We start from the raw sequence: 25,118 nt of genomic DNA, 5'->3' as shown, positions 1-25,118 counted from the left end.
GTTATAAATTGTTATTGAAGACAAAATCAAAACCCCAAATCTACTCAAATTCTTTCAAAAGGTCTTCTGGGAGTTCTCGGTTGAGTCATCGACGATCTATGAATAAGGGAGGATGGACTTCAGATAAACAACCCATCTCTTTCAGTTGTTGGATTACTCCATCAACTAAGTGAGTGAGAGTTCCTACAATACGTCTACCATACTCCTCACCAAATTCAGGGGAAGTTAAATAGGCTTTACGCCTGCTTTGCCATCGCTCTTCTTCACCTACTTTGTATGCTTTGCAATTCAAATTGTAGGTTATCTATATCCCCTTGTAAAGTAGTATTCTTTTCCTTAGCATCCTTTAGTTCTTTTAGGAGTGAGCTTATTTGAAAATCTTGAGCTCACAATCTTTCTTGTTGTTGAAGCAAGGCAAAGTCCTTAGAAGCTAATTCTAGAGCTAAATCATAAGATCCCAAACTATGTGATTTTTCCAGCTGGTTCAGTAAAGAGGTTTTGTGAGTAACATCTGAAAGGGCTTTATCTTTTAAAGCCTTCTCAATGCTAAGTGTAGAATTAAGCCCCTCTAGCTGTAAATCTAAATTCCTTTTTTCCTCCCCTTTAGATTGTAACATTTGGCGGGTGTCTTGTAGAGTCTTCTCTAAATTTGCAGTAAACTCATCTTGTGATTTCACCCTAACCCATAGCTGGAGGAGTTCATTGTTGGGGAGGTTGGAGGCGGCTTATAACTCTTCTACCTTGTTCTTTAAGATTTGATTAGTCCTCTCCGGATCCATAAATATTTGCCCAAGTTCAAACTCGAAGCATATAACTAGGGGAAATAGTAGTAAGATTACATTTTGTAAGTATAAAACAAAGAAGTTAAATTCAAAAACTTATCGCAGTGGCTTGATGATTATGGTCGTTGGCACACTCAATGTAGGTGCTTCTTCTCAGGAGCTCCTGAGACTGCAACCAAGACTCAGCCAATGCCCCCTTTAGTTGTAATAATCCATACAGGGCAGAGGTAAGAGCTTGACCAAGCAGAGATGGTAAACTATGGCCTTGTTGAAATAAAATAAAAGGACGATGAGAACTTGTAAATGGTGAGGAAGAGGAAGGATGATGCTCAGAGGCTGGTGAAGAAGGGTTAGGAGATGGGAGGCTAGCTAATGGAGGATCCTAATCAATGGGTGATGTAGCAGATCCAGAAGTAACTGATCTCCTGCAAGGAGTTCTCTTAGCACTAAATGGTGAGGAAGAGGAAGGATGATGCTTAGAGGCTGGTGAAGAAGGGTTAGGAGATGGGAGGCTAGCTAATGGAGGATCCTAATCAATGGGTGATGTAGCAGATCCAGAAGTAACTGATCTCCTGCAAGGAGTTCTCTTAGCACTGGGCCTAGTAGAAGAGAAAGGTAGAGCTGGAAAAAGGGGAAATGTAGCTTCAGGGGCAATAGGTGCCTCCTCTGATAAAGAAACATCTAGGGGAATAACAGGAGAGACAGGAATGAGGAGTGCTGGTCTCATCATAAGTAATGCAAAATTAGAACGAGCATGTGTAGGAGAAGCAAGTTCTTTACCTTTAGAATAGGAGATTTTGGCAGGAACAATGGGAATTTGTTCAAAATCAGCTATAGTATGCGAGAGAGGACAAGGAGCTGAGGTATGAGGTGGTCGGTGTTTCACCGTGAAGGGCCCCTCTGACTCTGAGGAGTGGGAGGATTCCTGAGGTTATTCGGAAAGAGGTAGTAGACTAAGGGAAGAAGGGGGAGGACGATCTCTCAACAGTTCCTTACCCAGTCTAGTTAAAGCTGACCTCGTCAAGCGAGTATTCTTATACATGAGGGCAGGGAGAATAGCATCAGCTGGAGAAAAAGGAAAAATTTGCATTAAAAATGACACAAAAAATGGCTTAAAGCATCAGTAAAAAGAATAATCTTACCAAAGGAAACCTCTAAGGTTGCGTCTGCGGTGTTAAGACCAAAAGTAAATAGTAAACCTTCAATGATTAGGGCAGGTAAATTAAACTTTGCACCCTTTAATTTCCCCAATGAAGAACGGAGAGTAGGGTTTTCCAAAACATTGCCTAATGTAGGAATAGGGGGAAGCTCTCGACACCAAGTTATGGGATATAGAGGTGGAGAAGGAAGACACATAAAGAAAAATTTATCCCGCCATTCCCCTTGAGGAGGAATTATATATAGAATAGGGGAGTTTTAGGGTGAGATTGAAATTTAAAAACACCATCTTCCACTTGGTGAGGAATGAAGAAATGGTGAAAGAGTCAAGCAGATAAGGGAAAGTCCAATAAACGGGAAATAATAACAAAACCAACCATGATCGAAAATGATTAGGGAATGAGTTGATTTAGGGGAAGTTCAAAATATATACTAACATTAGTAAAGAAAGGATGAATGAAAAACCTAAAACCACACAGAACCTGTTCCCAGAAAATTACCACGCTTTCGAGAGGAGGAAGATGGGGGCGATCCTTATGCTTAGGAGTGACCACATATAAAGGGAAATTTTAATTCCATTAAAGCTCACAGGTTTCTGATTCAGAAAACTCAGAAACACACTGAATGTACCATTTATAAGAGGTTGACATTGTTAATAGAAAGAGATAAGAGAAAAGAGAATAGTTAACAGAGTGCAAAGAACAAGAGATACACAGACAAGAGGAGGAAGAAAAAGTGATTAGGGATTTTTTTTTTCTCTATTTTCCATTTAGAAGTCGAGGTAGGGCATCGAAACAAGCATTTTAAGCAGGAACGCTGGATTGAGATGGTAAAAAAAAGGGATTTCCAACCCTTGATAGAAGAAGACATTTCTTTAAAAAATATCATTTTCGGGCGAGATTGGAAGAGGGAAACCCCTGGTTCCGATTTCTTGGGATAAGAAAACATAAAAAAGTTTTGAGAAGTATGAGGTATACTGAAAAGGCGAAACACCATGTACAATCCACATAGGTATCTGAAAGCATTTGGGACAAATTGCTAAAGAGGAATACCAAAATACTGGCTAATATCTACCAAGAGCGTTGGAATAGGAAAACGTAAGCATGCGACTAGTTGATCCTTAAAAAAGGTGATACAGTCATCAAGAGGAAGATAAGGGTGAGCATTAGGCGGTGGAACCCTAATATGGTATTCTTCAGGGATTTCATATCGAGCGCGGATAGAAGTTTGGTCAGCGGAGGTGAAGGAAGAATATATTTGAGCGTACCAAGGAAGTAAAGATTCTTCAGCCATGTTGAGAAACTGAAATACTTAAAAGAGCAAATGACTTACTGAATCCTAAAGGAGAGGAAGATCAGAGAAGATGAGGGAGTGCAAGTTGTAGAGAAAGGTCGGGAAAGAAAATCGCCAAGGAATAACTGGAGGAAGACGAAAAGTGAAAAAGTTTAAAAAAAAAAAAAACTTGAGGTTTTAGGGCAATAAAAGGATCGTCGTTGAAATAAAACGATTCAGTAAAGAGAAGCCATTGATTTACCAAGGAGAATGTGTGATAAGACATGAACGACAAACGTACTGGGGTTACTTGGAAAAAGGAGAAAGAATGATACGTGGCGCTTGCCCAGAAGGGGCATTTATGATAGACAGAATAAATTGAATCATACATTGAACTGCCATATCTTCGAACGTTCTCTTTCCATTGAATGATCAATTACCAGCGAGACCACTTTAAAAAATCATGTGAATCTTAAAATATAGATGAATAAACAAAACTGGTAAATAAGAAAAAGGTCATGGTTTATTGTAATCCCGACCGAACGAATGTGCAGAAGAGAACCGTGAAACCCGGTCAAACTCATATTGGTTCGGGTGTATACATAGGATCCTTCATTTGACTAGTCCTCATGCAATTAACCACAAGAAACACTTAGCAAGGTAAAAAACATAAGCAAATATAAACACAAAACTTTACATTAACATTAGTAATGTTACAATCATAACTCTTAAACTCCCATAAACAAATACAATAAACTCCTACTAATTTCGTTGCTTGGAATTAGTGAATCATTCTTCCCACTTCCAGTAGGGGCATGTGGTAGAGTAACAACCTGAACAAATTTTGGAACAAAGGGGATGAATAAGCCGACTCATTATCACGTTCTGTGTGATGAAAATAAATTTTCATAAGACCAGGAATATTTTGCCTAGTATGGTTGTTGATAGAAAAATCTTGTTAGATCGAGAAGCACTAGAGGGGGGTTGAATAGTGCTCGTGGCTTTCACTTATCGGATTTGGAAAATCAACGAGTTAAGCAGCAGAAATTAAACAAAACACACATAAAATGACCCAAGTATTTTTACTTGGTTCGGAGCCTTGGGCGACTCCTACTCCAAGGCTCACACTCGTTAAGCGTTTATGTTGGGCAATCACTATAATATCGTAAAATTACAAGTATAAAATAAGTACAACAGTAACTAAATAATACCGACAACAGTAATACTAAATTTGAAGCTCTAGGTCATCGGGGTGTTGCTACAGCACTTTCTGGAACATCTCTTGAGCAATGCACAACTGAAATATCGCTTGGGAATTAAATTAATTGAGTTGTTGGTCGAGATCTTCATATAATGGTCGTTGAAGGTGCCTCAAGGCCCCTTGAAGGCGCCTCCATCACTGCCGAGTCAACCGCGCGGATGAGCACTGAAGAAGTCCTCGCTGATCCTCTTGAAGGCGCCTCCATACCCCTTGAAGGCGCCTTCAAGCCTGTTTGAGGTGCCTCAAGCTTCCATGAGGGCGCCTCCAGCCTTGCTGCGCACACATCTTCTCCTTTGCACCCGAGGCACCTCCAAGCTCCATGAGGACGCCTCAAGTACTGTTCATCCGAGGCACAAAGTGCTATTTTGTACCTGCAAGATAGGTTAGTCCACAAGACAACAATATATCCTGTAAAACAAAGTTAGCACATAATAAATATAGCAATAGAAATATTTTGACAGTCTTAGGACTGTCCGGTTATGACTTCGAATTTCCGATCGGAAATCCTAGGTCGAACTGACGCCTACTGTTCCCTCCGCAGGGAACGCATCCTCACCTACTCCACTCAGGAGAGCATACCTAATGCCAGTCCGATCCTCTAGACCGATTGGACTTTTTGCTTAGGGTTACCACCCCCTATGACCTAGGGTTACCATCCCTTAGGACCTAGGGTTATCACCCCCTAGGGGTTTTCTGCCACCGCCGCCTCTACGATAGAGACCAAGAACTAGGGAAAAAGTCCCCGGGTCAGGCCCTTCAACGCTCAAGTCACGTACTTTTTCCCCAGCAACACAGTGAAAGGACGAAAAGTAAAAGAAGAGAATGAAAAGACGAGTGAGCGTACCTGCATAGAGATAAAGCCCCCCTTTTTATATGGTTGGGGGTACTTCTGGAGTCTGACGGGTGTCAGGGAATGTCAAGTGTCAGGATTTGTCTGGTGGTGAATGACACATGACATCTTCCTATAGGTTTAAGGAGGAATCGGTGGGCAGTGAGCCCCAGACCGTTAGCATATTCCCTGATATGCAGTGATTATTCTTTGACGGGTTGTTACGATTCCCTGGCTTGCTTGTCGTATAGTGTAGGCTCGCCCAGATCTGCTAACCTGCGACTGGGTCCTTGTACTCGCAAATCTTGACCTGTATGCACAGACCTGCTCTCCCTGGCGCATTCCTTGGCTTGTTTGTTGTCCCGCAAATCTAGACCTATACGTCCCGCCCTGCATTTGTCATTCGATCTATCTTGGTAGACCCAGACCTACGCCTATCGCCCTGTAAGCCTTCGTCCACATATATTGACCTGTACGTCTTTGGTCAGTGTATCTTGTTCTGCGTATCTTGTCCTGTAGATCTCGACTTGTAAGCCTTAGTCCTTGTATCTTGTTCCGCAAGTCCGTAAGTCTTGACCTGTAATCCTTGGTTTGCACCTCACGACCTGTACGCCTCGTACGTGTATCTTGTTCTGCAAGTCCTGACCTGTCATCGTTGGTTTGCTTATCCCAATCTGTACGCCTTATTTGAATATCCTGTTCCGCAAGTCTGTAAGTCCTGACCTGTAATTCTTGGTTTGCATATCCCGACCTGTATGCGTTGTCCGTGTATCCTGTTCCGCAAGTCCGCAAGTCCTGACCTGTAATCCTTGGTTTGCCTATCCCGACTTATACGCCTTATCCAGGTATCCCGACCCGCAAGTTCATAAGTTCTGACCTGTAATCCTTGCTTTGCACATCACGACCTGAATGCCTTGTCCGGGTATCCTGTTCCACAAGTCCGCAAGTCCTGACCTGTCATCCTTGGTTTGCCTATCCCGACCTGTACGCCTTGTCCGGGTATCCTATACTGCAAGTCTATAACTCCTGACCTGTCATCCTTGGTTTGTCTATCCCGACCTCTACGCCTTGTCCGGGTATCCTGTACCGCAAGTCTATAAGTCCTGACCTGTTATCCTTGTTTTGCACATCACGACTGATCCGGTGGTAAGAGCCCGGGACCCCCTAATGAGGGGTCAACGCCACGTGGAGGTCAAAAGGCCAGGTGGTCCGTCGAAGAAGGGTGAGCCGACCGGACTCATGAGAAAAGGGCAAGCCGATCGGTTTGCCAGTAAACATCTGATAGTAAAAGGCGCCCTAACAGGGATCGGGGTTCCGACGCTCAATGAAACAATAGCTAAGAGCCGAGCGGAAGGCCTAAGAGAAGGTGACATACTGCTAACATTCCTTACGTAGCACCCGCCCGGAAGTCTCCCCAGCATATCAATGCAAATGACAGGCGGGACGTGATGGGCGTGCCGCCCGGCCGGCGCAGGGGATGAGGGCCGTCCGGACGACGCTTTTTGTCCAGCCGGCCGGACGGACGTCCCGGCCGGTGGTGGGTAAAGAAGGGCAGGAACATCTTCTGACAGCCGTCAAGTCCTATGGTTAGGCCATACTCAAAGTCAGACAACGAGGTGTTCTGTTATCCCATCGAAGACATGGTCGGACTGTAGCGGTATGGCGTCAGGTAAGCTTTCTGACAAACACATACCGGGGTATGGGCTGCGGACACGTACGCGCCTCGGCGGGCGTGTAGAGGCTCTTTCACCGCTCTATATAAAGAGCCGCAGACTTCGCCGGAGGGACGCGTTCTACAAGCTTTGGAGCTACTTTTTCCACCATCTGCTTGCCTGACTTGAGCGTCGGAGGGTCGCCGCCGGGAACCCCTTCCCGGCCTGACTTCTTTGCAGGTTCGCCGGAGCGTCGTCCGACCGGCCTGAGATCCACGTCAGCGACAAGGAGAGCGCCCCATGCCCAGCGTCCGTTGATTCAGCATTCGGACAGGATCAAATTGGCGCCGTCTGTGGGAACGCGCCTGCATCCTAGTGGAAGAGATGGACGAAGCTGGATGACCACACGCCGTGGCACTCTCTCAAGAGGGATTGGACGCTCTAATCAAGGCAAGAGCAGCTAAGCCTGTGGAGCAGCAGAAACAAAAAGCGCAAGCCGAACGCCTCGAGCAACAGGCGACGGCAGCATCATTAGGCCGAGCGAAAGTACATCTCCGACCGGAAAATATCTCAACATGTGGCCGAGATAAAGGTCCGGTCGGCAGTCAAGGGGAAGCACCACTTGCCCAAGGGCATTACAGGTCGGCAACCTAGTATGGAAAAAGGCAAAGCCGGTTGGAAGCGATGGGCAAGTTGAAGACTCCTTGAGCGGGCCCCTCCAAAGTCATCGAGAAGCTCCGCTCGGGTTCCCATTATTTGGAACGTAAAGACGGGCGACCCGGAAAATTCTGCCATCCTCATGGCCTTGATGGGTTTCGATGAGTACATCGTATCCTCACTCCACGGGTATTCGGGAGTCGAGAAACTGAATCAGATCCTCTGCTGGTCGGCAGGTTAGTTTTCCAGCTGTATTTTATTTCGGTCATAGAATTTTAGTTCTGCGAACGAAGGCCCCGAGCCGTTCGGCCGGAGGTAAATTATCCGAGCCAAGCGCTCGAGAACGAAGGCCCCGAGCCGTTCGGCCGGAGGTATAGTAGCCGAGCCACAAACTCGACAACGAAGGCCCCGAGCCGTTCGGTCGGAGGTTAAGTAGCCGAGCCACAGGCTCGATGACGAAGGCCCCGAGCCGTTCGGCCGGAGGTATATTGTACGAGCCAAGCGCTCGAGAACGAAGGCCCCGAGCCGTTCGGCCGGAGGTATAGTAGCCGAGACACAGGCTCGACAACGAAGGCCCCGAGTCATTCGGCCGGAGGTATAATATCCGAGCCAAGCGCTCGATAACGAAGGCCCCGAGCCGTTCGGCCAGAGGTTAAGTAGCCGAGCCACGGCTCGATGACGAAGGCCCCGAGCCGATCGACCGGAGGTATATTGTACGAGCCGCACGCTCGATAACGAAGGCCCCGAGCCATTCGGCCGGAGGTATAATATCCGAGTCAAGCGCTCGATGACGAAGGCCCCGAGCCGATCGGCCGGAGGTATATTGTACGAGCCGCACGCTCGATATCGAAGGCCCCGGACCATTCGGTTGGAGGTTAATTAGCCGAGCCACAGGCTCGAGATCGAAGGCCCCGGACCGTTCGGCCGGAGGTTAAGTAGCCGAGCCACAGGCTCGATGACGAAGGCCCCGACTCGATCGGCCGGAGGTATATTGTACGAGCCGCACGCTCGATATCGAAGGCCCCGGACCGTTCGGCCGGAGGTTAATTAGCCGAGCCGCACGCTCGATATCGAAGGCCCCGGACCGTTCGGCCGGAGGTTAAGTAGCCGAGCCACAGGCTCGATGACGAAGGCCCCGAGCCGATCGGCCGGAGGTATATTGTACGAGCCGCACGCTCGATATCGAAGGCCCCGGACCATTCGGCCGGAGGTTAATTAGCCGAGCCACAGGCTCGAGATCGAAAGCCCCGGACCGTTCGGCCGGAGGTTAATTAGCCGAGCCACAGGCTCGAGAACGAAGGACCAGAGCCGTTCGGCCGGAGGTATAATACCCACGCTCGAAACTGAAGACTTCGTCCAAATTAGGCTTAAAAGCCCGTCGAGCTCCGACGTTAAATATCGAGAGACGAGCCGGCGTCTATAAACCCTCCGAGCGGAAGACCGTCGAGCTCCGACGTTAAATATCGAGAGACGAGCCGGCGTCTATAAACGTCCGAGCGGAAGCCCGTCGAGCTCCGACGTTAAATATCGAGAGACGAGCCAGCGTCTATAAACGTCCGAGCGGAAGACCGTCGAGCTCCGACGTTAAATATCGAGACGAGCGGCGTCTATAAACGTCCGGCGGAAGCCCGCCGAGCTCGGCGTTAAATATCGAGACGAGCGGCGTCTATAAACGCCCGGGCGGAAGACCGCCGAGCTCCGGCGTTAAATATCGAGACGAGCCGGGGTCTATAAAGGTCCGCGCGGGATCCCGCCGAGCTCCGACGTTAAATATCGAGAGACGAGCCGGCGTCTATAAACGTCCGAGCGGAAGACGTCGAGCTCCGACGTTAAATATCGAGAGACGAGCCGGCGTCTATAAACGTCCGAGCGGAAGCCCGTCGAGCTCCGACGTTAAATATCGAGAGACGAGCCGGCGTCTATAAACCCTCTGAGCGGAAGACCGTCGAGCTCCGACGTTAAATATCGAGAGACGAGCCGGCGTCTATAAACGTCCGAGCGGAAGACCGTCGAGCTCCGATGTTAAATATCGAGAGACGAGCCGGCGTCTATAAATGTCCGAGCGGAAGACCGTCGAGCTCCGACGTTAAATATCGAGAGACGAGCCGGCATCTATAAATGTCCGAGCGACTCGCATTGCGAAAATTTAGCGAAAACCCCTTTGAGGTAAGGCGCGAAGCAAAAGATGGTTAATCAGAATTAAAAATGTGAGCAAGTGAACAAGTGACGTTCGCGCGCCGAACGGCTGCTTAATGGCGTGGCGAAAGACGTTATTGAAGGCAGGCGGCTTGGGTCCATGTTAGAGCGTGAAGCCGAGCGGAGGAGTATCCCTATGCCTGGCCGAGCGGCCTAATGCAGTGATCATTACTCAGTCAGATCGGCAGTCCAGTCAGTCGGACTTCGCCTCCTTCGACTAGACTCGAGGGGAAGGCAAGTGATCCGGTGGTAAGAGCCCGGGACCCCCTAACGAGGGGTCAACGCCACTTGGAGGTCAAAAGGCCAGGTGGTCCGTCGAAGAAGGGTGAGCCGACCGGACTCATGAGAAAAGGGCAAGCCAATCGGTCTGCCAGTAAACATCTGATAGTAAAAGGCGCCCTGACAGGGATCGGGGTTCCGACGCTCAATGAAACAATAGCTAAGAGCCGAGCGGAAGGCCTAAGAGAAGGTGACATACTGCTAACAGTCCTTACGTAGCACCCGCCCGGAAGTCTCCCCAGCATATCAATGCAAATGACAGGCGGGACGTGATGGGCGTGCCGCCCGGCCGGCGCAGGGGATGAGGGCCGTCCGGACGACGCTTTTCGTCCAGCCGGCCGGACGGACGTCCCGCCCGGTGGTGGGTAAAGAAGGGCAGGAACATCTTCTGACAGCCGTCAAGTCCTATGGCTAGGCCATACTCCAAGTCTGACAACGAGGTGTTCTGTTGTCCCATCGAAGATATGGTTGGACTGTAGCGGTATGGCGTCAGGTAAACTTTCTGACAAACACATACCGGGGTATGGGCTGCGGACACGTACACGCCTCGGCGGGCGTGTAGAGGCTCTTTCACCGCTCTATATAAAGAGCCGCAGACTTCGCCGGAGGGACGCGTTCTACAAGCTTTGGAGCTACTTTTTCCACCATCTGCTTGCCTGACTTGAGCGTCGGAGGGTCGCCGCCGGGAACCCCTTCCCGGCCCGACTTCTTTACAGGTTCGCCGGAGCGTCGTCCGACCGGCCTGAGATCCATGTCAGCGACAAGGAGAGCGCCCCATGCCCAGCGTCCGTTGATTCAGCATTCGGACAGGATCAACGACCTATACTCCTTGTCCGGAAATCCCGACCCGTAAGTCCGTAAGTCCTGACCTGTATGTCCTGCCTTCCGAGTTCCTACTTGACATGTAGGCTTAACTCTGGCATGCCACTTGTATCCGACCAGGATCATCCGGTAACCTGACCCTTTGAACTCCACGTAGGTCGGACTTTTGACCTCCACGTAGGCCGAAATTTTGGCCACCACGTAGGCTGGACTTTTGGCCACCGCGTAGGCTTGACTTCTGACCGCCACGTGAGCTTGACTTTTGATTGCCTCGTGGGCTTGACTTCTGACCGCCTCGTGGGCTTGACTTCCGACCACGGCCGCTGTCCGACCCCACTATCATGCACCGTATCAGAGTTTATAGTAGATAATCCCCATAAGTTGGGCCGGGTATATAAAAGAAGAGATATGGTTCATTAGGGCATGTTGAATCTTGTTCTCTTCCTTTTACTTCTTCTCCCCCATTGAGAAAGATCTTTGCCGACTCAATCATGTGGAAGACTTTCATTATGCTTGCAGGATCTCCAGTGACAAGTAAAAAACAATAGCTTTGCGATGGATTCAGATAAGTTTTTCGCTAGATATTGTTTCGGTTTCAATATTACTTTAGAGATTGATGATAGATAGATCCTATTATAGATATATCCTTTAATTCAATATTGATGGATCACAATTCTTACACTAGTGTCTCAGTTTATTTATACCACATATATATGTGTATTTTTGGGGCTCTCTTCAACCTAATATGATATGCTTTCTTTCACTCACCAAGCTAATTTTGTGTGTAGAATTACAGAGTCCTGATCCATTACATTAAGTTGCACCCACAACAAAAGTGTCATCCATCACACAGTAAGCATGTTTCCAACACAACAATACATTGCCAGCATAAGAGATAAACCTTATATATTTAACGTGAGCGATTATGCTGTGACTTGTGGAACCTTTGGCTTTCAGAAAAATGAGAGCTACACACCATTCATGCATGCTCTGGCTGATGCTTTCAGGGATTTGTGTTGCTTCAGGTGAAGAGAGAAGAGTAGTAAATGGCACACTCAGTGCTCACAAGCATTCTATAAAGGCCATTGAGGTAAATCTCATTTGTTGATCAACTTCTGAGTAATGAGTCTAACTATAAATATCCTCTTGCAGAATGATTTTGGAGATATCTATGACTGTGTTGATATCTACAAGCAGCCTGCTTTTGACCATCCATTGCTCCAGAATCTTACTTTGCAGGTTCATTGATTAGACTTTCATCTTTCAACTGTTAATTGAAAATTGATGTCATTAGCAACACCAGCTAATTGATGCTCCACTGTGCAGATGAAACCAACTACTTCACTGCCAAATGTCAACCAAGGCAATTTCACCTCAAGGTTAACAGCATCAGTGGGGATGATGAAGGAAAGCTGCCCATCGGGAACGATTCCTATCTTGAGGAGGAATCTAAGGGAGGATTATAAGTATCTGCTAACACCAAGTCCCACAACTGGTGTTGTGCATGTAGGCAACTGTTAAAACCATTCACTGGTAGCTTACATGTCTTAGAAACTGAGATTAGTTTGCATGAACTGGATGATGCTCCAGTTTGCGCAGATCAAAATGGCAAGAGGCAAGTACTACGGCAGTGCAGCAGACCTGAACGTGTACGGCTTGTTGGAAGTCGGAGCTGATCAATTCAGCTCAAGTGCTATATGGGTGCTCAACGATGGCGATGGCCTTGGACCTCTGGAGCAAACCAATGGCATCACAGTGGGATGGACAGTAAGCTTACTCCAATAACAACAACTGAATTCATTAATATTAGTTTCTTTTCTTTTTTTTTTTTTGCTTGTTTGTTTTCTCCAACAATTGACTTTCAGGTGAATCCACCACTGTACGGTGATACCAACACTCGCCTATTCACATTCTGGACTGTAAGTCATGCAAACTCACTTATTATCTGTAGTTGTCAATATCGAACTCTTAAAGAACAAAGCTGATTATATATGATCTAAACATCCTCCACATCAGGCAGATGGGTTTCAGAAACAAGGTTGCTACGATCTTCAGTGCCCAGGATTCGTGCAAGTTTCTAGGGACGTTCCTCTTGGCGGAACCATAAGCCCACTATCTCAGATTGATGGAACTCAGTACTACATCAGGTTGCTGATATATAGAGTAAGCGAGCATTTGTATATTTTCTGAAAGTAGTGAACATTAATGTTGAGAGAGATTTTGAGTTTTGTGATCATAATGGCGGGATTAGGATCCAGTGACTGAGAACTGGTGGCTGGTGATGGGAGAGGAAGAGAAGTTGATAGGTTACTGGCCCAAGGCCCTGTTCAGCACTATGATCGCCCATGCTAATCTCATCAACTGGGGAGGCTCAGCGTACAGCAGCTCAGGGGAATGGAGTCCTCCAATGGGCAGTGGGAGGTACTGCGAGGCTGGGGAAGGGGAGGCGTGCTACTTTGGTAGAGTGAAGCTTGTGGGGGAGAGGAATGTGTACAGAGCCGTTGGCGATGAGGAGGTCAAGTACTATAGCAGTGGGTGCTATGACGTGGGTGAATTTGATGATTTAAGCAGTGGAGGAGGACAGTTCTTGTTTGGAGGACCGGGATATTGTTGATACTACATGAGTATCGCGATTAAGATTATCAATGCAACGCAGCTAGATAAGTAAATAAATTAAGTTTTATCACAAGCTCAGTCATGAATATTTATTTTCTATATTTGTACGATTTACTGACTTAAATGTATAAAGGAATTATTTCTAGCCGACGAATAATGTGGATCCGTGGCGCAATGGTAGCGCGTCTGACTCCAGATCAGAAGGTTGCGTGTTCGATTCACGTCGGGTTCAATCTCCCGGATTTTTAAAGTTTTTGATAATTGTGATGTGAGGCGGTTTTAAATCCCGGAACTTACAAGATCGATCTTCACCGTTCATCGCACTATTTCCACGGCTCTAAAAGCAGCAATCCTTCTTTCGTTAGTTTTTAGGGATTTAATCGTAATTGAAAACATTAGAGTGGGTTTATTGAAAAATACCGAGAGTACCTACAGCTTCTTCGTCCATCTCGCCGCGCTCCCGCTCGTCCTCTTCGAAGGATTCCTCCCAAAACCCTAGATCCTTTTCCCCTTACAAATTCTTACTCTCTAGTTTCCTTCATTCTTCCACGGGCCGTGTCTTCTTCGGCTCTCGGCTTTTCTCCATGTGCGCTCGCGATGCCTTCCGCCATTCTTCTCGCGTCTGCTGGGTGTCCTCATTTCATCCGTTTTGAAATCAGATCTGCACGCTTTACATGGGGAAGGTCCGTATTCCGATCGTTTCGGTCTTTGCGAGCTGCTTCGCCCGGGGAGCAGGTCCCACCTCCGCCCTCTCGTTGGCGCTCGTCGACAGGTTCTCGGATGAGGCGCGGGCAGAGGTGGTGTCACGAGGCGGGTATTCCAGTGCCCGGTCAGGCGGACTGTCGAGTATTATCAGATTCTGGCGAGGAGTTCCAGCAGCAGAAGCGGCGTCTGGTGGTTTCGATCGGAGGGGAGCGCGACTACATCTGGCGACGACTTCGGATGCTGGGTTAATTCTCGTTCGTCTTTTACTGCTTTTCCCTTGTCAAGATTTTGAGTCATTTGCTACTTGCCTTCTTAAAAGAAGCACCTTGTTCATTCGCATTTGCATAGAGATTGTTTTTGTTTTTATTTTTACTTCATTCTTTTCGATCTTCCTACCTACATAATTTTGATATGTTTTCCTTTTTGATTTCCCCAAAACTCCTATATAATTTGATTTGTTTTTCTGTGTCGGAGTATAGATTATTGTTTTCGTATTATCACTGTTAAAAAAAACCAAAGGAGCATATTAAATGAAGAATTATTTTACAGTACGCTATGCTATTGGGCGTGTTACTGGGTAAAAAGGTCATTATATCCCCTTTTCCTAGGACATATCTACGGGTGGAAATCAATCGAATCGAGCCGAATATGTAAAAACAGTTAAGGCTTGAAATCGAGCTCGATTCGAAATTCAGAAATTTTAAAATATTTGGTTCGAGTTCGATTCGAATTAGGGCTCGGATTCGAGTTCGGCTCGAAATATTCGAATATGTTCACGAACTATTCGAATTATTATTCGAAAATATGTTCGAAAAGCTCGAAATTTATTTATTTAATATAAATTTAACTTATATTAATAAATATTAAGGCTCATGAGCGGCTTGAACAATATAATTTGGGTTCGAGTTTGGCTCGAAAAAAAATTCGAACATGTTTGAGTTCGGCTCGAATTCGATAAATTCGAATACAAATCGAATATTTTTCGAGCTGGCTCGAAAAGCTCACAAGCCGACTCGATTTGTTTGCAGCCCTAGACATATCCTAGGATAAAAAAAAAAAGACTAGCTATGAATCATTCGTAATTACGATCAAGATTGAACCGTGGTCGCTATTCGATTGTAGTTAGTTATAATTTTGTTTAGATTATCATCTTCTAAATTATAGTTTAAGTCATGATGGATGGTTGGAGACTATTCATAAGTCATTGACAGTGGACAAGTAGCTAGGCAATCTGACGCTGAGCAAGGATAGCCTCCGGATGGTTTTCGACCATATATCCTTATCCAAATTATAATTTAACGGACAATAAACTTTAAAAAAAAATCACAATTAATTATGATTGAAACGACATTATAAATAATCCATCGTCTATCTATTTTTTATATGGACAGAGATCTGGACTCGTTTATAATCGACCGTTTAAGGGTAGAAGGAAATTATTAAAAAAAAAATTTCCGAACACAGTCTGAAAATTGATCACTTTCCATTATAACACTGATCATTCTCTCACCAAATGACATTCCATCAGCTCTATCAAACCGAGGGAACGTTTAATTTAGAGGAATAAGAGTGGAGAATGAGAATAATAATCATTGATTGTTATTGTTGATGTTTGGATTATAAGAATGAAAATACAAATAAAGGAATAAATCCTTATAATTAGGTAATGACTCATTCCCATGTCTCCCTCCTTCAATGAGTCATTATTCTATTTTCAACCATCAATATATTTCTTTATTCCAAAAATATCCTTAACCTAAAACTAAAATTTTTCCCCTTAAAATCGAATATCAAAATATATTTATTTAATTTTTCTTTCATATCACTTTCTTTCTCGGTTCTTTCTCATCATATTTTCTCGCTTTTCATTTTATCACTCACTTTCTCGTCACATTTTCTGTTTTTTTTTTCTCATCACACTTTCTCTCTTATCACACTTTCTCTTTCCTTAATATCTTCCATCACACTCTCTTCCTTTTTTTTTTTTCTCATCACACTTTCACTCTCATCATACTTCTTCTCTCATCATACTTTCTCTCCTTAACTTCACACATCACACTCTCTTTCCTTTTTCTTCTCATTACATTTTCCCTCTCATCATGCTTTCTATCTTATCACACTTTCTTTCTCTTCAATCTCTTTTATCACACACTCTCTCTTTTTTCTCAACACACTTTCTCTCTCATCATAATTTCTTTCTTATTATACTTTTTCTCTCCTCAATCTCTCACATCACATTCACTTTCCTATTTTTTCTCATCACACTTTCTCTCTTATCATATTTTTTTCTTTCCTCAATCTCTCCCATCACACTATCTTTCCTATTTTTTTCTCATTACACTTTCTCTCTCTTCATCCTCTTTCATCATATTTTTTCTTTTATTATATTTTCTCTCTTATTATATTTTCTCTCTCATCTTCTATCATCATGCTCTCTGTCATCACACTCTCTTTCCTCATTTTCTCTTATCACATTTTCTTTCTCTTCATTCTTTTCCATCACACTCCCTCTTTCATCATATTTTTCTCTCACATCTAATTTTATTTTTTTATCTTATTTTCCTTTAAAGGTAAAATAAAAAATTTTAATTTATTTCGATAGAAAATATTTAACCAACCAAATATTACTTTTAAGAATGATATTAATGCTCATACTCATTTCCATTTTATAATAATATGATTTTCATTCAAATTCTTAAACCAAACAAAAAATCAAACGCCCCTGACACCCTGTGGAGACCCGTGTTATGAGTCAATTCGTTTGCAATGGAAAGTTTTCTTATGTTTAATTTAATTTTCTAAAAAATAAAAATTGCAAACTGTTCCAACATAAAGAGAACGTAACATAGAAGCTAAACAGGTGTCAACTGCTCTTCTTGGGTCGGGATCAACATTTGGGCCAGTAGGTGTGGGCTGCTGGGTATGCTTCGATCCAGATGTGGTTTTGTTTGGACCGAGTATTCATCCAATATATTGGTTTAGCATGAGTTGGATCCGTATGACTAGGTATGAGTAGTCCATCAAATTGAAATAATTAATTTGATTAATTCAAAATTTTATTTTTTAAAGAAAAATTTTGTTATGTCAATTCAGTTATAAAAAGTGAGACTGTGTTTGATTAGATATAATATGATCAATTTTATAATATAATTAAATTTATAACGTAATTAATATTATATTACTATATGTTTATGAAAAAGTTATATACTGCATGTAATTTTGATTATAAAGAGGATTATATTTTTTTTATTTGATATTTATTATTTTTTATAAAGAATATAATTTATATTATTATAAAATAATAAAAATATTTTACGATTTTTACTGGCGACAAATGATGGTTGTGATTATCCGTGAAAATAGAGTGTAGAATAAAAGATATCAGAAAGAAAATTTGCTTCATTTTACCCTTTGCATAAAAGGATCTTAAAAATAAAATGAGAATATAAAATATTTATAAAATTAATTAAACATGAACTACATACCACAACATACTTTGCTAAGGCATTTGATACATCATTTTGATTCATTAATAACTGACAGTAAAAGTAAAATTGTCATCGCGGTAGCTCTTCTAAAATTATTCTTCATTATCTAAAAGAGAAATAAATCATGAAGGCGCGAAATAATTGAGATAATTGAATATCCATTAATAATGATATGGTTGATAATGTTAAATTCTAAACCATTAAAATTTGTATTGATAAATATTTAGCCTGAAAATGAGAAAATGAATCATTCTAGAACCTTTCATTAGATTTAGAAGTATTAGATATGTGCTATCATCATCTTGGCGATCCTTTTAAAGTGATTTCATATTTTCTAAAAAGGAATAAATTATGAGGAATTTTATCTCTTAACAATAGCATATACAGAGAGTAAAAAAATTAATCTGATATTTTATATCCATTGAGAATTTATCTTAGACCCTTGTATGAATCATCTATGTCAACACGTGGAGTCTATACTAGATATCTCTCATGAAAATGAAAATAGAAGCAACATCTATCTCCATTTGATGATTAGATGACAATATCTCAAAAGTAAGCACTAAAAGCGGCATAACATGGCTAAAGACCGTCTGTGTTTACCAGAGGTGACGTGAGAGGATTAGAGAGAGGAAGACGGAGGGGAGAGTAAACCCCTCTATATCTTCCAATTAGGTAAACAGGTCCCCCCTTAAATGAAATCTCCCACCCAACTCTCGCTGCAAAGTTAGTTAATTGGGGCCTAATTAGTAGGCCGAGCCGGCCTTTCTGTCTCATATCGCTTAGCCGCTCGTAACGTAACGGGAACAGAGCCCCGTTACGGTGGGCGGCTGGGGGTGATGCACGGGCACGTGGCGGTAATGAGGGCGGAGCTGCTTCTGTGCTTCCGCAGATGGGGAACCACACCGGCACGCGGCGGTGCGGAGTGCAGTTGCCTGGGTGCATGCACCGGTGGGCAACGGGGAATGGATCGTATCTCGCGCGCTTCGTCTCAGCCACGAGTTGAGACTCGGCGGGCCCCGCATCGTTCCGCCTGGTGCTGCCACGCGTCCGGCGGCGGGTCCCAACTGCCCGCCCTCCTGCTAGGAGTGTAATTTCTTGTTATAAAGCAGGAGAAGAAAAGCCACCACAATTTTTTTCCCTCTCCTAAATCTTCGCACGATAAAGAGAGAATTCGTTCGCAGTCAGATCGGGAAGGAAGCGACCGGAGGAACTCTCCAGAGAGCGAGAGAGAGAGAAAGAGATAGCAGAACGAGGAGGCGAGGAGACAAGGGGATTTCTGTGGATCTAGGGTAAGGGGTGCTCTGGAGCCCTTTTCTTCAGGTACTCTTGGTTGCTTGTTTCTGGTTCTCTCGAGTCTTGCCCAGTTTGAGCTTGATTTCCCGAAGATTCGGTTGGACACTTTGTCTGAGTTTTTATTATTTGGAAAAATAATACCGCCTTGTTGAAGTGCTGCTTAATTTTTCCCCTCAGGAAAGGCTTGTGTTTCCATCCCAGCTGAAGATGGCAGATTGGAACCGAACCGCGGTATATTTTCTTTCACTTGCTATTTCTTTTCTTCTTCTTTTTTATTTAGGGTGTCTTGTGTATTTCTCGTGGTTTTCTTTCAATATACTATTCTTATTTCGTTTTTGACCGATTCTTTCTGTCCTACCATTAGGTCTACTGTTTTCTTACGATTTATCAACATGTATGTGACGGAAAAGGATCTTAGATTATGAGGTTGGAGGGACTGTATTTATTGAGTAGTTAATTGCCAAAATTTAGAATTTAATTTTTGAAAGGTCAAATTTAATTTGTAGAAATTTCAAAAAAAAAAAGAAAAAAAAAAAGAAAACACGTTTCCAGGAAGTTGATGGTGGCCTCCCTGTTACTCCTGATTCATGAATAAATAAAACTAACGAACAACTCTTCTTATGTGTTACAATCATTGAGAACATGGTATCCTGGCTGAGGGCAGGGTATTGATTGGGTTTCACTTCCAGTCTGAAAACAAACTGTCTGTGGCAGGAGAAGTGTTGGGGCCAAGCAATTCAAGAAACACATCTTTTTTGTTTGAATCTTGATGATTTCAATTCATTGGACGTTGGATGTAAACCGATAATATGCAATACTAGTAGCTAGTTGCATACTTTGATATTAATTTTCTTCCATCTACATCAGCAATCATTTGTTTTGAGCTCATGTTTATGCTTCTCTTTGATCTCTGTGGCAATAGTCATTTCTTGTTTCTTTGTAAATTTGTCTGAACATAAGTATTCTCCTTTGGTTGAAAATTTGCTATTTTTTTATGAAACGACCAATAGAAAATTCACAAATTGAAGTTTTCATCTTGTTTTTTATAATGTTATCTATTTTTCTGTATTCCTGTTTCCACAAGGGCATGGAAAAATTATATGTATAATATTGAGACTTTTAACATCATAAGTTCATTGATGCGATTGAAATCTGAGGTTGGATGCTGAACTACACCATGATGAAGTGAAGGCTAGAAGATGTTGAGGCTGCTGAGTTGGAGGTTGTCCAACCAAAGTCGGAGAGGTCCAACTTGCACACACTAGAAAGAGCGTCAAAGGGTACCAGAGTTGTCCGGTAAAGCTCTTTTGATACTTAAGTCATGCAGGAGGGTGAGATTACGAACCCCTTTTTCCAGTGGATATATCGACTATTTATAGGTGTAGGTTGGTGGAAGGCCATACCCACATGTCACCTGTAACTTCAATGCGCCATGCCTAAGTATGATTTGCAATTGCAAGGCACCATGTTTATGTATGGCGTAGGACTCCAGGAATAAGCGGCACGTGGGCCATGTACAGGTATGGCTTGTAAGACCAAGAGCAAGTGGGATGGGAGACCATTCCTAGGATTAGCCATGTGGAGAACATCAAGAGCTTGGGAACTCAGGAGCTCGAGAACTCGAGTTAGAGCTGGGACTAGAGAGCTCATATTGGAGAGCTCGGACCAGAAAGCTTGAGAACTCAGGAGGTCAGCCTATAGATGTTGATGTACTGACCCAGCTCAGGAGGTTGGCTCCTTGGGTTGGGATCTTGGAACATATGGTGCCAGCATGGAGAAGCCACATAGGCATAGCCTATTGAACTTGTAAACCCAGGAGTACCAATCATGTTCTTGTGACTGTAGTCTTTGAATTGCTATCTTGACAAGAAATAACAAATACCATGAAGGAATCTGCAATGTTAAAGTTGTTAATAATATCATAAATGTCTGTTTCTATGTTGACTATACTAGCTTGTTTTCTTTATATTTATGATAGATTGATTCATTACCATAAAGAGCAACTCTGCTTGTAGCTTTTGTATCCACATTAACTCCAAGGAAAATGTTATCAAGTTTTATCTTCTGCTATCTAAAGAAAGTTTGTTTTGCTGTCCAATTATAGTGGTAATGTAAGATGTTTCTTTGGTTATCCAGATTGAAGACATTGCTTTTGGTAATATTGGTGAGAACAACAACTGTAGATTGTCTGATGGAGGTAGCATACAAGAGGAAGAGCCCCTAGAACCAGGCAACTTCATTGTTACACATCAAAGTACAGAGACCGATATTGGAAATAATGCAGGGAACAAAGTGCCAAAGAACCAAGATTCCGTTTGGAAAAAAGAAGGGACAATTATTCGCCCTTCTCTTGAAAATGAAAGCTTCAGTATAGTGAAAGGTTGGTCCCTTATATAGTCATCAAGATTGCATGCCACCCTCAGATTACCCTTCTCTCTACTTATGGGTCTTTCCTTTTCTGTGCCAGGGGATTGTCAAGGGCCTAATCTCAGACAAAACAATACAGCTTCACAAAACAAGTTGTGCAGCTCAAGCAATCCTAGTGCAAGTAGGAATGCTAAGGAAGAAACGAATATTTGCCAATTGTCATTTGAGAATAATTGCTCAGTCCACTCCAAAATTACTTTTTTTGCAAATGATGATCAAGAAAATGATCTTCTGTATTACGATTGGTCAGATATCAGCAATTTTGAGGACGTTGATCAAATGTTCAGGTAGGTCAGAATTGGTATTTTATACCACAACTCTATTCTTTAAGTTTTAATTTTGATGTAGTGGCCATCATTTTCATTTTATTTTGTTTCTCTTGTAGAAATTGTGATCCCACATTTGGACAATGGAGCAATACAGATGGACCATCATGGATGTCTTCCTCAAATGATATGTTTGGTCCAGAAGATACGTTGACATCAGCCTTTGAATCTTCAACTTTAGAATTCAAAGAATTGGAGAAAGCACCAGGATATTGTGAAAACACCCAACACTTGCATGATTGCAAAACACCGCAGGTTGATACTCATAAGCAATCTTGTTTGACCCACCAGTCCTTCAAGTCAAACGCAGAACAGGTTTATAGATGAATTCTTTTGATATCTTACTGAAGTAGCTACATTTATTTATTTTTTGCAGAGATTTTGATTCTTAAAATTTATGTATGTTGTTCTTGAAGGCATATGATGGTGGCGGAGAGGACGAGAATAAATCATCTCTAACACCATTTAGCACAAATAATTTGGATGAACATGAGGTAAATAGGATAAACCCTAAGCTGTGTTCTAATTGTTTATTATTTATATTTCATTGTTCATAATATCACTGCGATTTAGCAAGCAGGTTGTGTTGAAAACTATTGTGATGGTAACTTACTTCAAGCCATCAGTTTGATTGTTGTAAAGAAAGTTCTTTTTAAATATCATGGAAAGATGGAGTCTTCAACTACCACAAAATCAAATTAGTATATTGAAATAACATTGATGTTCTCCATAAGTAACGTTAAAACTTCATACACATTAACTTACATCTCTCTGTCTCTCTGTCTGTCTGTGTGTCTCTCTCTTATTTGAGCAGCCAGAGATCAACATCCAAACCCAGCAACTAAATAGACAATTCTCATCTGATGTGAAAGGAAAAGGTTATCTTTCCACACTTTAGTAGTGCATTTTATCCTCCATGTGTAACAATAGCTAATGTGAAATATGATGTTTCTTTTACAGGTCTTGCAACTTATCCTGTGCAGCTTCATTCAAAGCAAGATTGTTTTGCAAAATCAAATTCTTCAAGTTTCACGCAGTCCTTAGATCCTGATTTTCATGTGGACAACAAACTTCTGTACCAGGATCTTCTTTTGCGGACAACGTCCAGTACAATAACTAACTGTGAACAAGATATTTCCTCGTCACTTGAAGTCTCAGCCCCTGTTGGCAATAACACTTTCCATGGAATGGGGAAAGTACCCTGTCCTTTGTTAAATAATTCTGTCATGAAACTGGAAGAAATGGCGGGCAGACCACACATAGGACCACCAGATCTGGGTAATTCAGTTAGGAAACACTATGATAATTTTGGACAAAACATTCACAATGACCAAGGAAATATGAACATAGAGCTTCATGGAACAGATATGGACTCTGGAGTTGGGAAGAGCCCATTCATGGCTTCAGTTTTATCAGATGATATTTCTATTAAAATTATCAGATTCCAGCAGCTTCAGGGTGCCATAGGTCAGGTATGTTGCTATTTATACAATTGTGCAACTCTATTTGTTTTACACACTTTGTCCCTTGTTATACTTGTGATAAGCAATACAAAAGTTACGAGTTCTACTATTTGGGATCAGCTATACCGAACTTATCTTTGCCATTGGACCCGAATTCACTATTGCAATTATTCATCTCTCAAATCTCATCCTTTCAGATCACTAGTTCAACTCCCCAATCTCCTATTTCACAATATGTGGGTGTAAACTTTCCTATTCATCTATGAATCATAAGCTTGGGGGTGTTAGGTAGCTCAGCTGGTAAGGGCCTTTGGGAATATTGCAGAGTTCATGGATCCAAAATCCACCTTCATCATAGAAGGTGGGAGCTTGAAGGCTTCCACTGATACATTATCTAAAATAAGAATCGATAAGTTGCAAGTTAACTACTTCGTCTTCTTTTTTTTGTCCTACCTATGTTGGTTGTAAGCAAATGTTTCAATGCAATTACATTTGTTTACTGCAGTTGGATATTAGAACAAAGCTCTGTATAAGAGACAGCCTATACCGATTGGCCAGGAGTGCAGAACAGAGACACAAATTCGATGCTGCAAATGCTCAAGGTGCAGATTTTAGAACAGGAATTTATGGTACAGGAACATCAAGCAGGTACACTTAAATCTAAGAATAAAACTTGGCAAAATAAATCCCTTCTGTTTTAAGATGATCTTTTATTTAATATTTAGGGTGTTTTTTAAAAAAAAAACTTCTGTAACAACCCACATACTCTACTCAATTATTTCTAGTTGTTGTTCAATATAATCCTTCTAAAACCTTTTAAAAGGCATGTCTGCAGATTCACATTTTTTCCTGAAATGTTTTACTGTTTTTGCCAGGTCTGTCGAATATATGGACATAGAAACTGAGACGAATCCCATTGATCGGTCTGTGGCGCACCTGCTTTTCCATAAGGCACCCGAGAGTGTGATGAGAACAATTGATGATTCTACATCATTCGAGGCTGGCATGATGGTAAGACCTACATAAATCTCGATTATTATTGATTAATCCTTTGATCTTTTCTAGCTTCTATGTTAACCACCTAATGCGAATAGACTTGAAAGTTAAATGATTCCATCATGCTTGTTCAGTGATTCACAATTGTGATAGTAAGGCTGGGCTGGCGGTGGCAGCATGACCATCAGTCGACAGGAAGAAAGCTTCAGCTAAAGCTTTGACCTCCATGGGCACAGGAGGTTTCCTGGCTCAAATATTGTAGATATCGAGTGGTAAAACCTTATTGACAGATCTCTATGCTGTTATTTTGGATTACAGTCATTGTCCAATTTTATTTTTGAGCTACAATAACAGTTTGATGCTCACACAGATGTTAATGCCATTTATATACTGTTGAATGATCTCCGTGAGCGGTCATGATTCAGGTACCATCACGTATGTGTGCGGTGTGTGGCAGTAAGTATTCATTATGTGGTTCGAGCTTTTATGTTCAAAGCAATAGAACACAAAAATGCTTAGCATTTTGAATTATGTTTGTTTTTGCTCACCAATCTCCATTGTAACATAAATTTATGATGTAGTTTTAAGCTTTCCTGGCCTTCTAAGTATCCTGAATAAAGCAAGGGCAGTCACTATTACTCTTTTTATTTATTTTTTATTTAGTTGATATTTGGTATTTTGTTTACACTAATTTTGAGGTAATTGGTCTGGTCTAAAAGTTTTTCATTAGTTATAAGTTAAATTGAGAAGTTCTCGTCGTCAGTGTTCTTAGATCCATTATTTCTTAGATCAATTATTTATTAAGAGAAATTTATTTGTTAATTCATTTAGGTTGAAATTTGATTATTTGATGTCTCAAAAATTGGTATTTTATCCTATACTATTGTCTCAGG

The 25,118-nt window shown here is 42.5% G+C and overlaps 2 protein-coding genes and 1 non-coding gene across 5 annotated transcripts; all 3 read left to right on the top strand.

Moving 5' to 3' along the window:
• Nucleotides 1–1,318: 1,318 nt before the first annotated feature.
• LOC122006397 lies at nt 1,319–13,522 on the top strand. Its single transcript, XM_042561890.1, has 8 exons — nt 1,319–1,514; nt 11,916–11,998; nt 12,061–12,147; nt 12,235–12,414; nt 12,460–12,675; nt 12,774–12,827; nt 12,925–13,071; nt 13,160–13,522. The coding sequence occupies exons 1-8, from the start codon at nt 1,319–1,321 to the stop codon at nt 13,520–13,522; spliced, it is 1,326 nt and encodes a 441-aa protein (XP_042417824.1).
• Nucleotides 13,523–13,684: 162 nt separating this feature from the next.
• Nucleotides 13,685–13,756, top strand: TRNAW-CCA. The gene has a single exon. It is a non-coding gene; the product is annotated as a tRNA-Trp (tRNA).
• A 5,087-nt stretch (nt 13,757–18,843) lies between these two features.
• Nucleotides 18,844–24,756, top strand: LOC122038339 (protein LNK1-like). 3 transcript variants are annotated; one of them, XM_042598042.1, is made up of 12 exons: nt 18,844–19,040; nt 19,191–19,244; nt 21,150–21,393; nt 21,481–21,727; nt 21,826–22,081; nt 22,183–22,260; nt 22,581–22,644; nt 22,727–23,044; nt 23,132–23,238; nt 23,735–23,877; nt 24,105–24,240; nt 24,360–24,756. In XM_042598042.1, exons 2-12 carry the CDS (start codon nt 19,221–19,223, stop codon nt 24,360–24,362), a joined length of 1,620 nt encoding a protein of 539 aa, XP_042453976.1. In that variant the 5' UTR covers nt 18,844–19,040; nt 19,191–19,220; the 3' UTR covers nt 24,363–24,756. The 3 variants fall into 3 exon arrangements, with proteins under 3 accessions (XP_042453976.1, XP_042453975.1, XP_042453974.1); XM_042598041.1 differs by having other exon boundaries at nt 18,844–19,009; nt 22,727–23,238; XM_042598040.1 differs by having other exon boundaries at nt 22,727–23,238.
• Nucleotides 24,757–25,118: the final 362 nt, after the last annotated feature.

Source organism: Zingiber officinale, chromosome 1A (assembly GCF_018446385.1).
Source record: "Zingiber officinale cultivar Zhangliang chromosome 1A, Zo_v1.1, whole genome shotgun sequence".
NCBI lineage: Eukaryota > Viridiplantae > Streptophyta > Magnoliopsida > Zingiberales > Zingiberaceae > Zingiber > Zingiber officinale.
The sequence above is the reverse complement of the archived record's forward strand: the minus strand, read 5'-3'. Positions and strand labels throughout refer to the sequence as shown.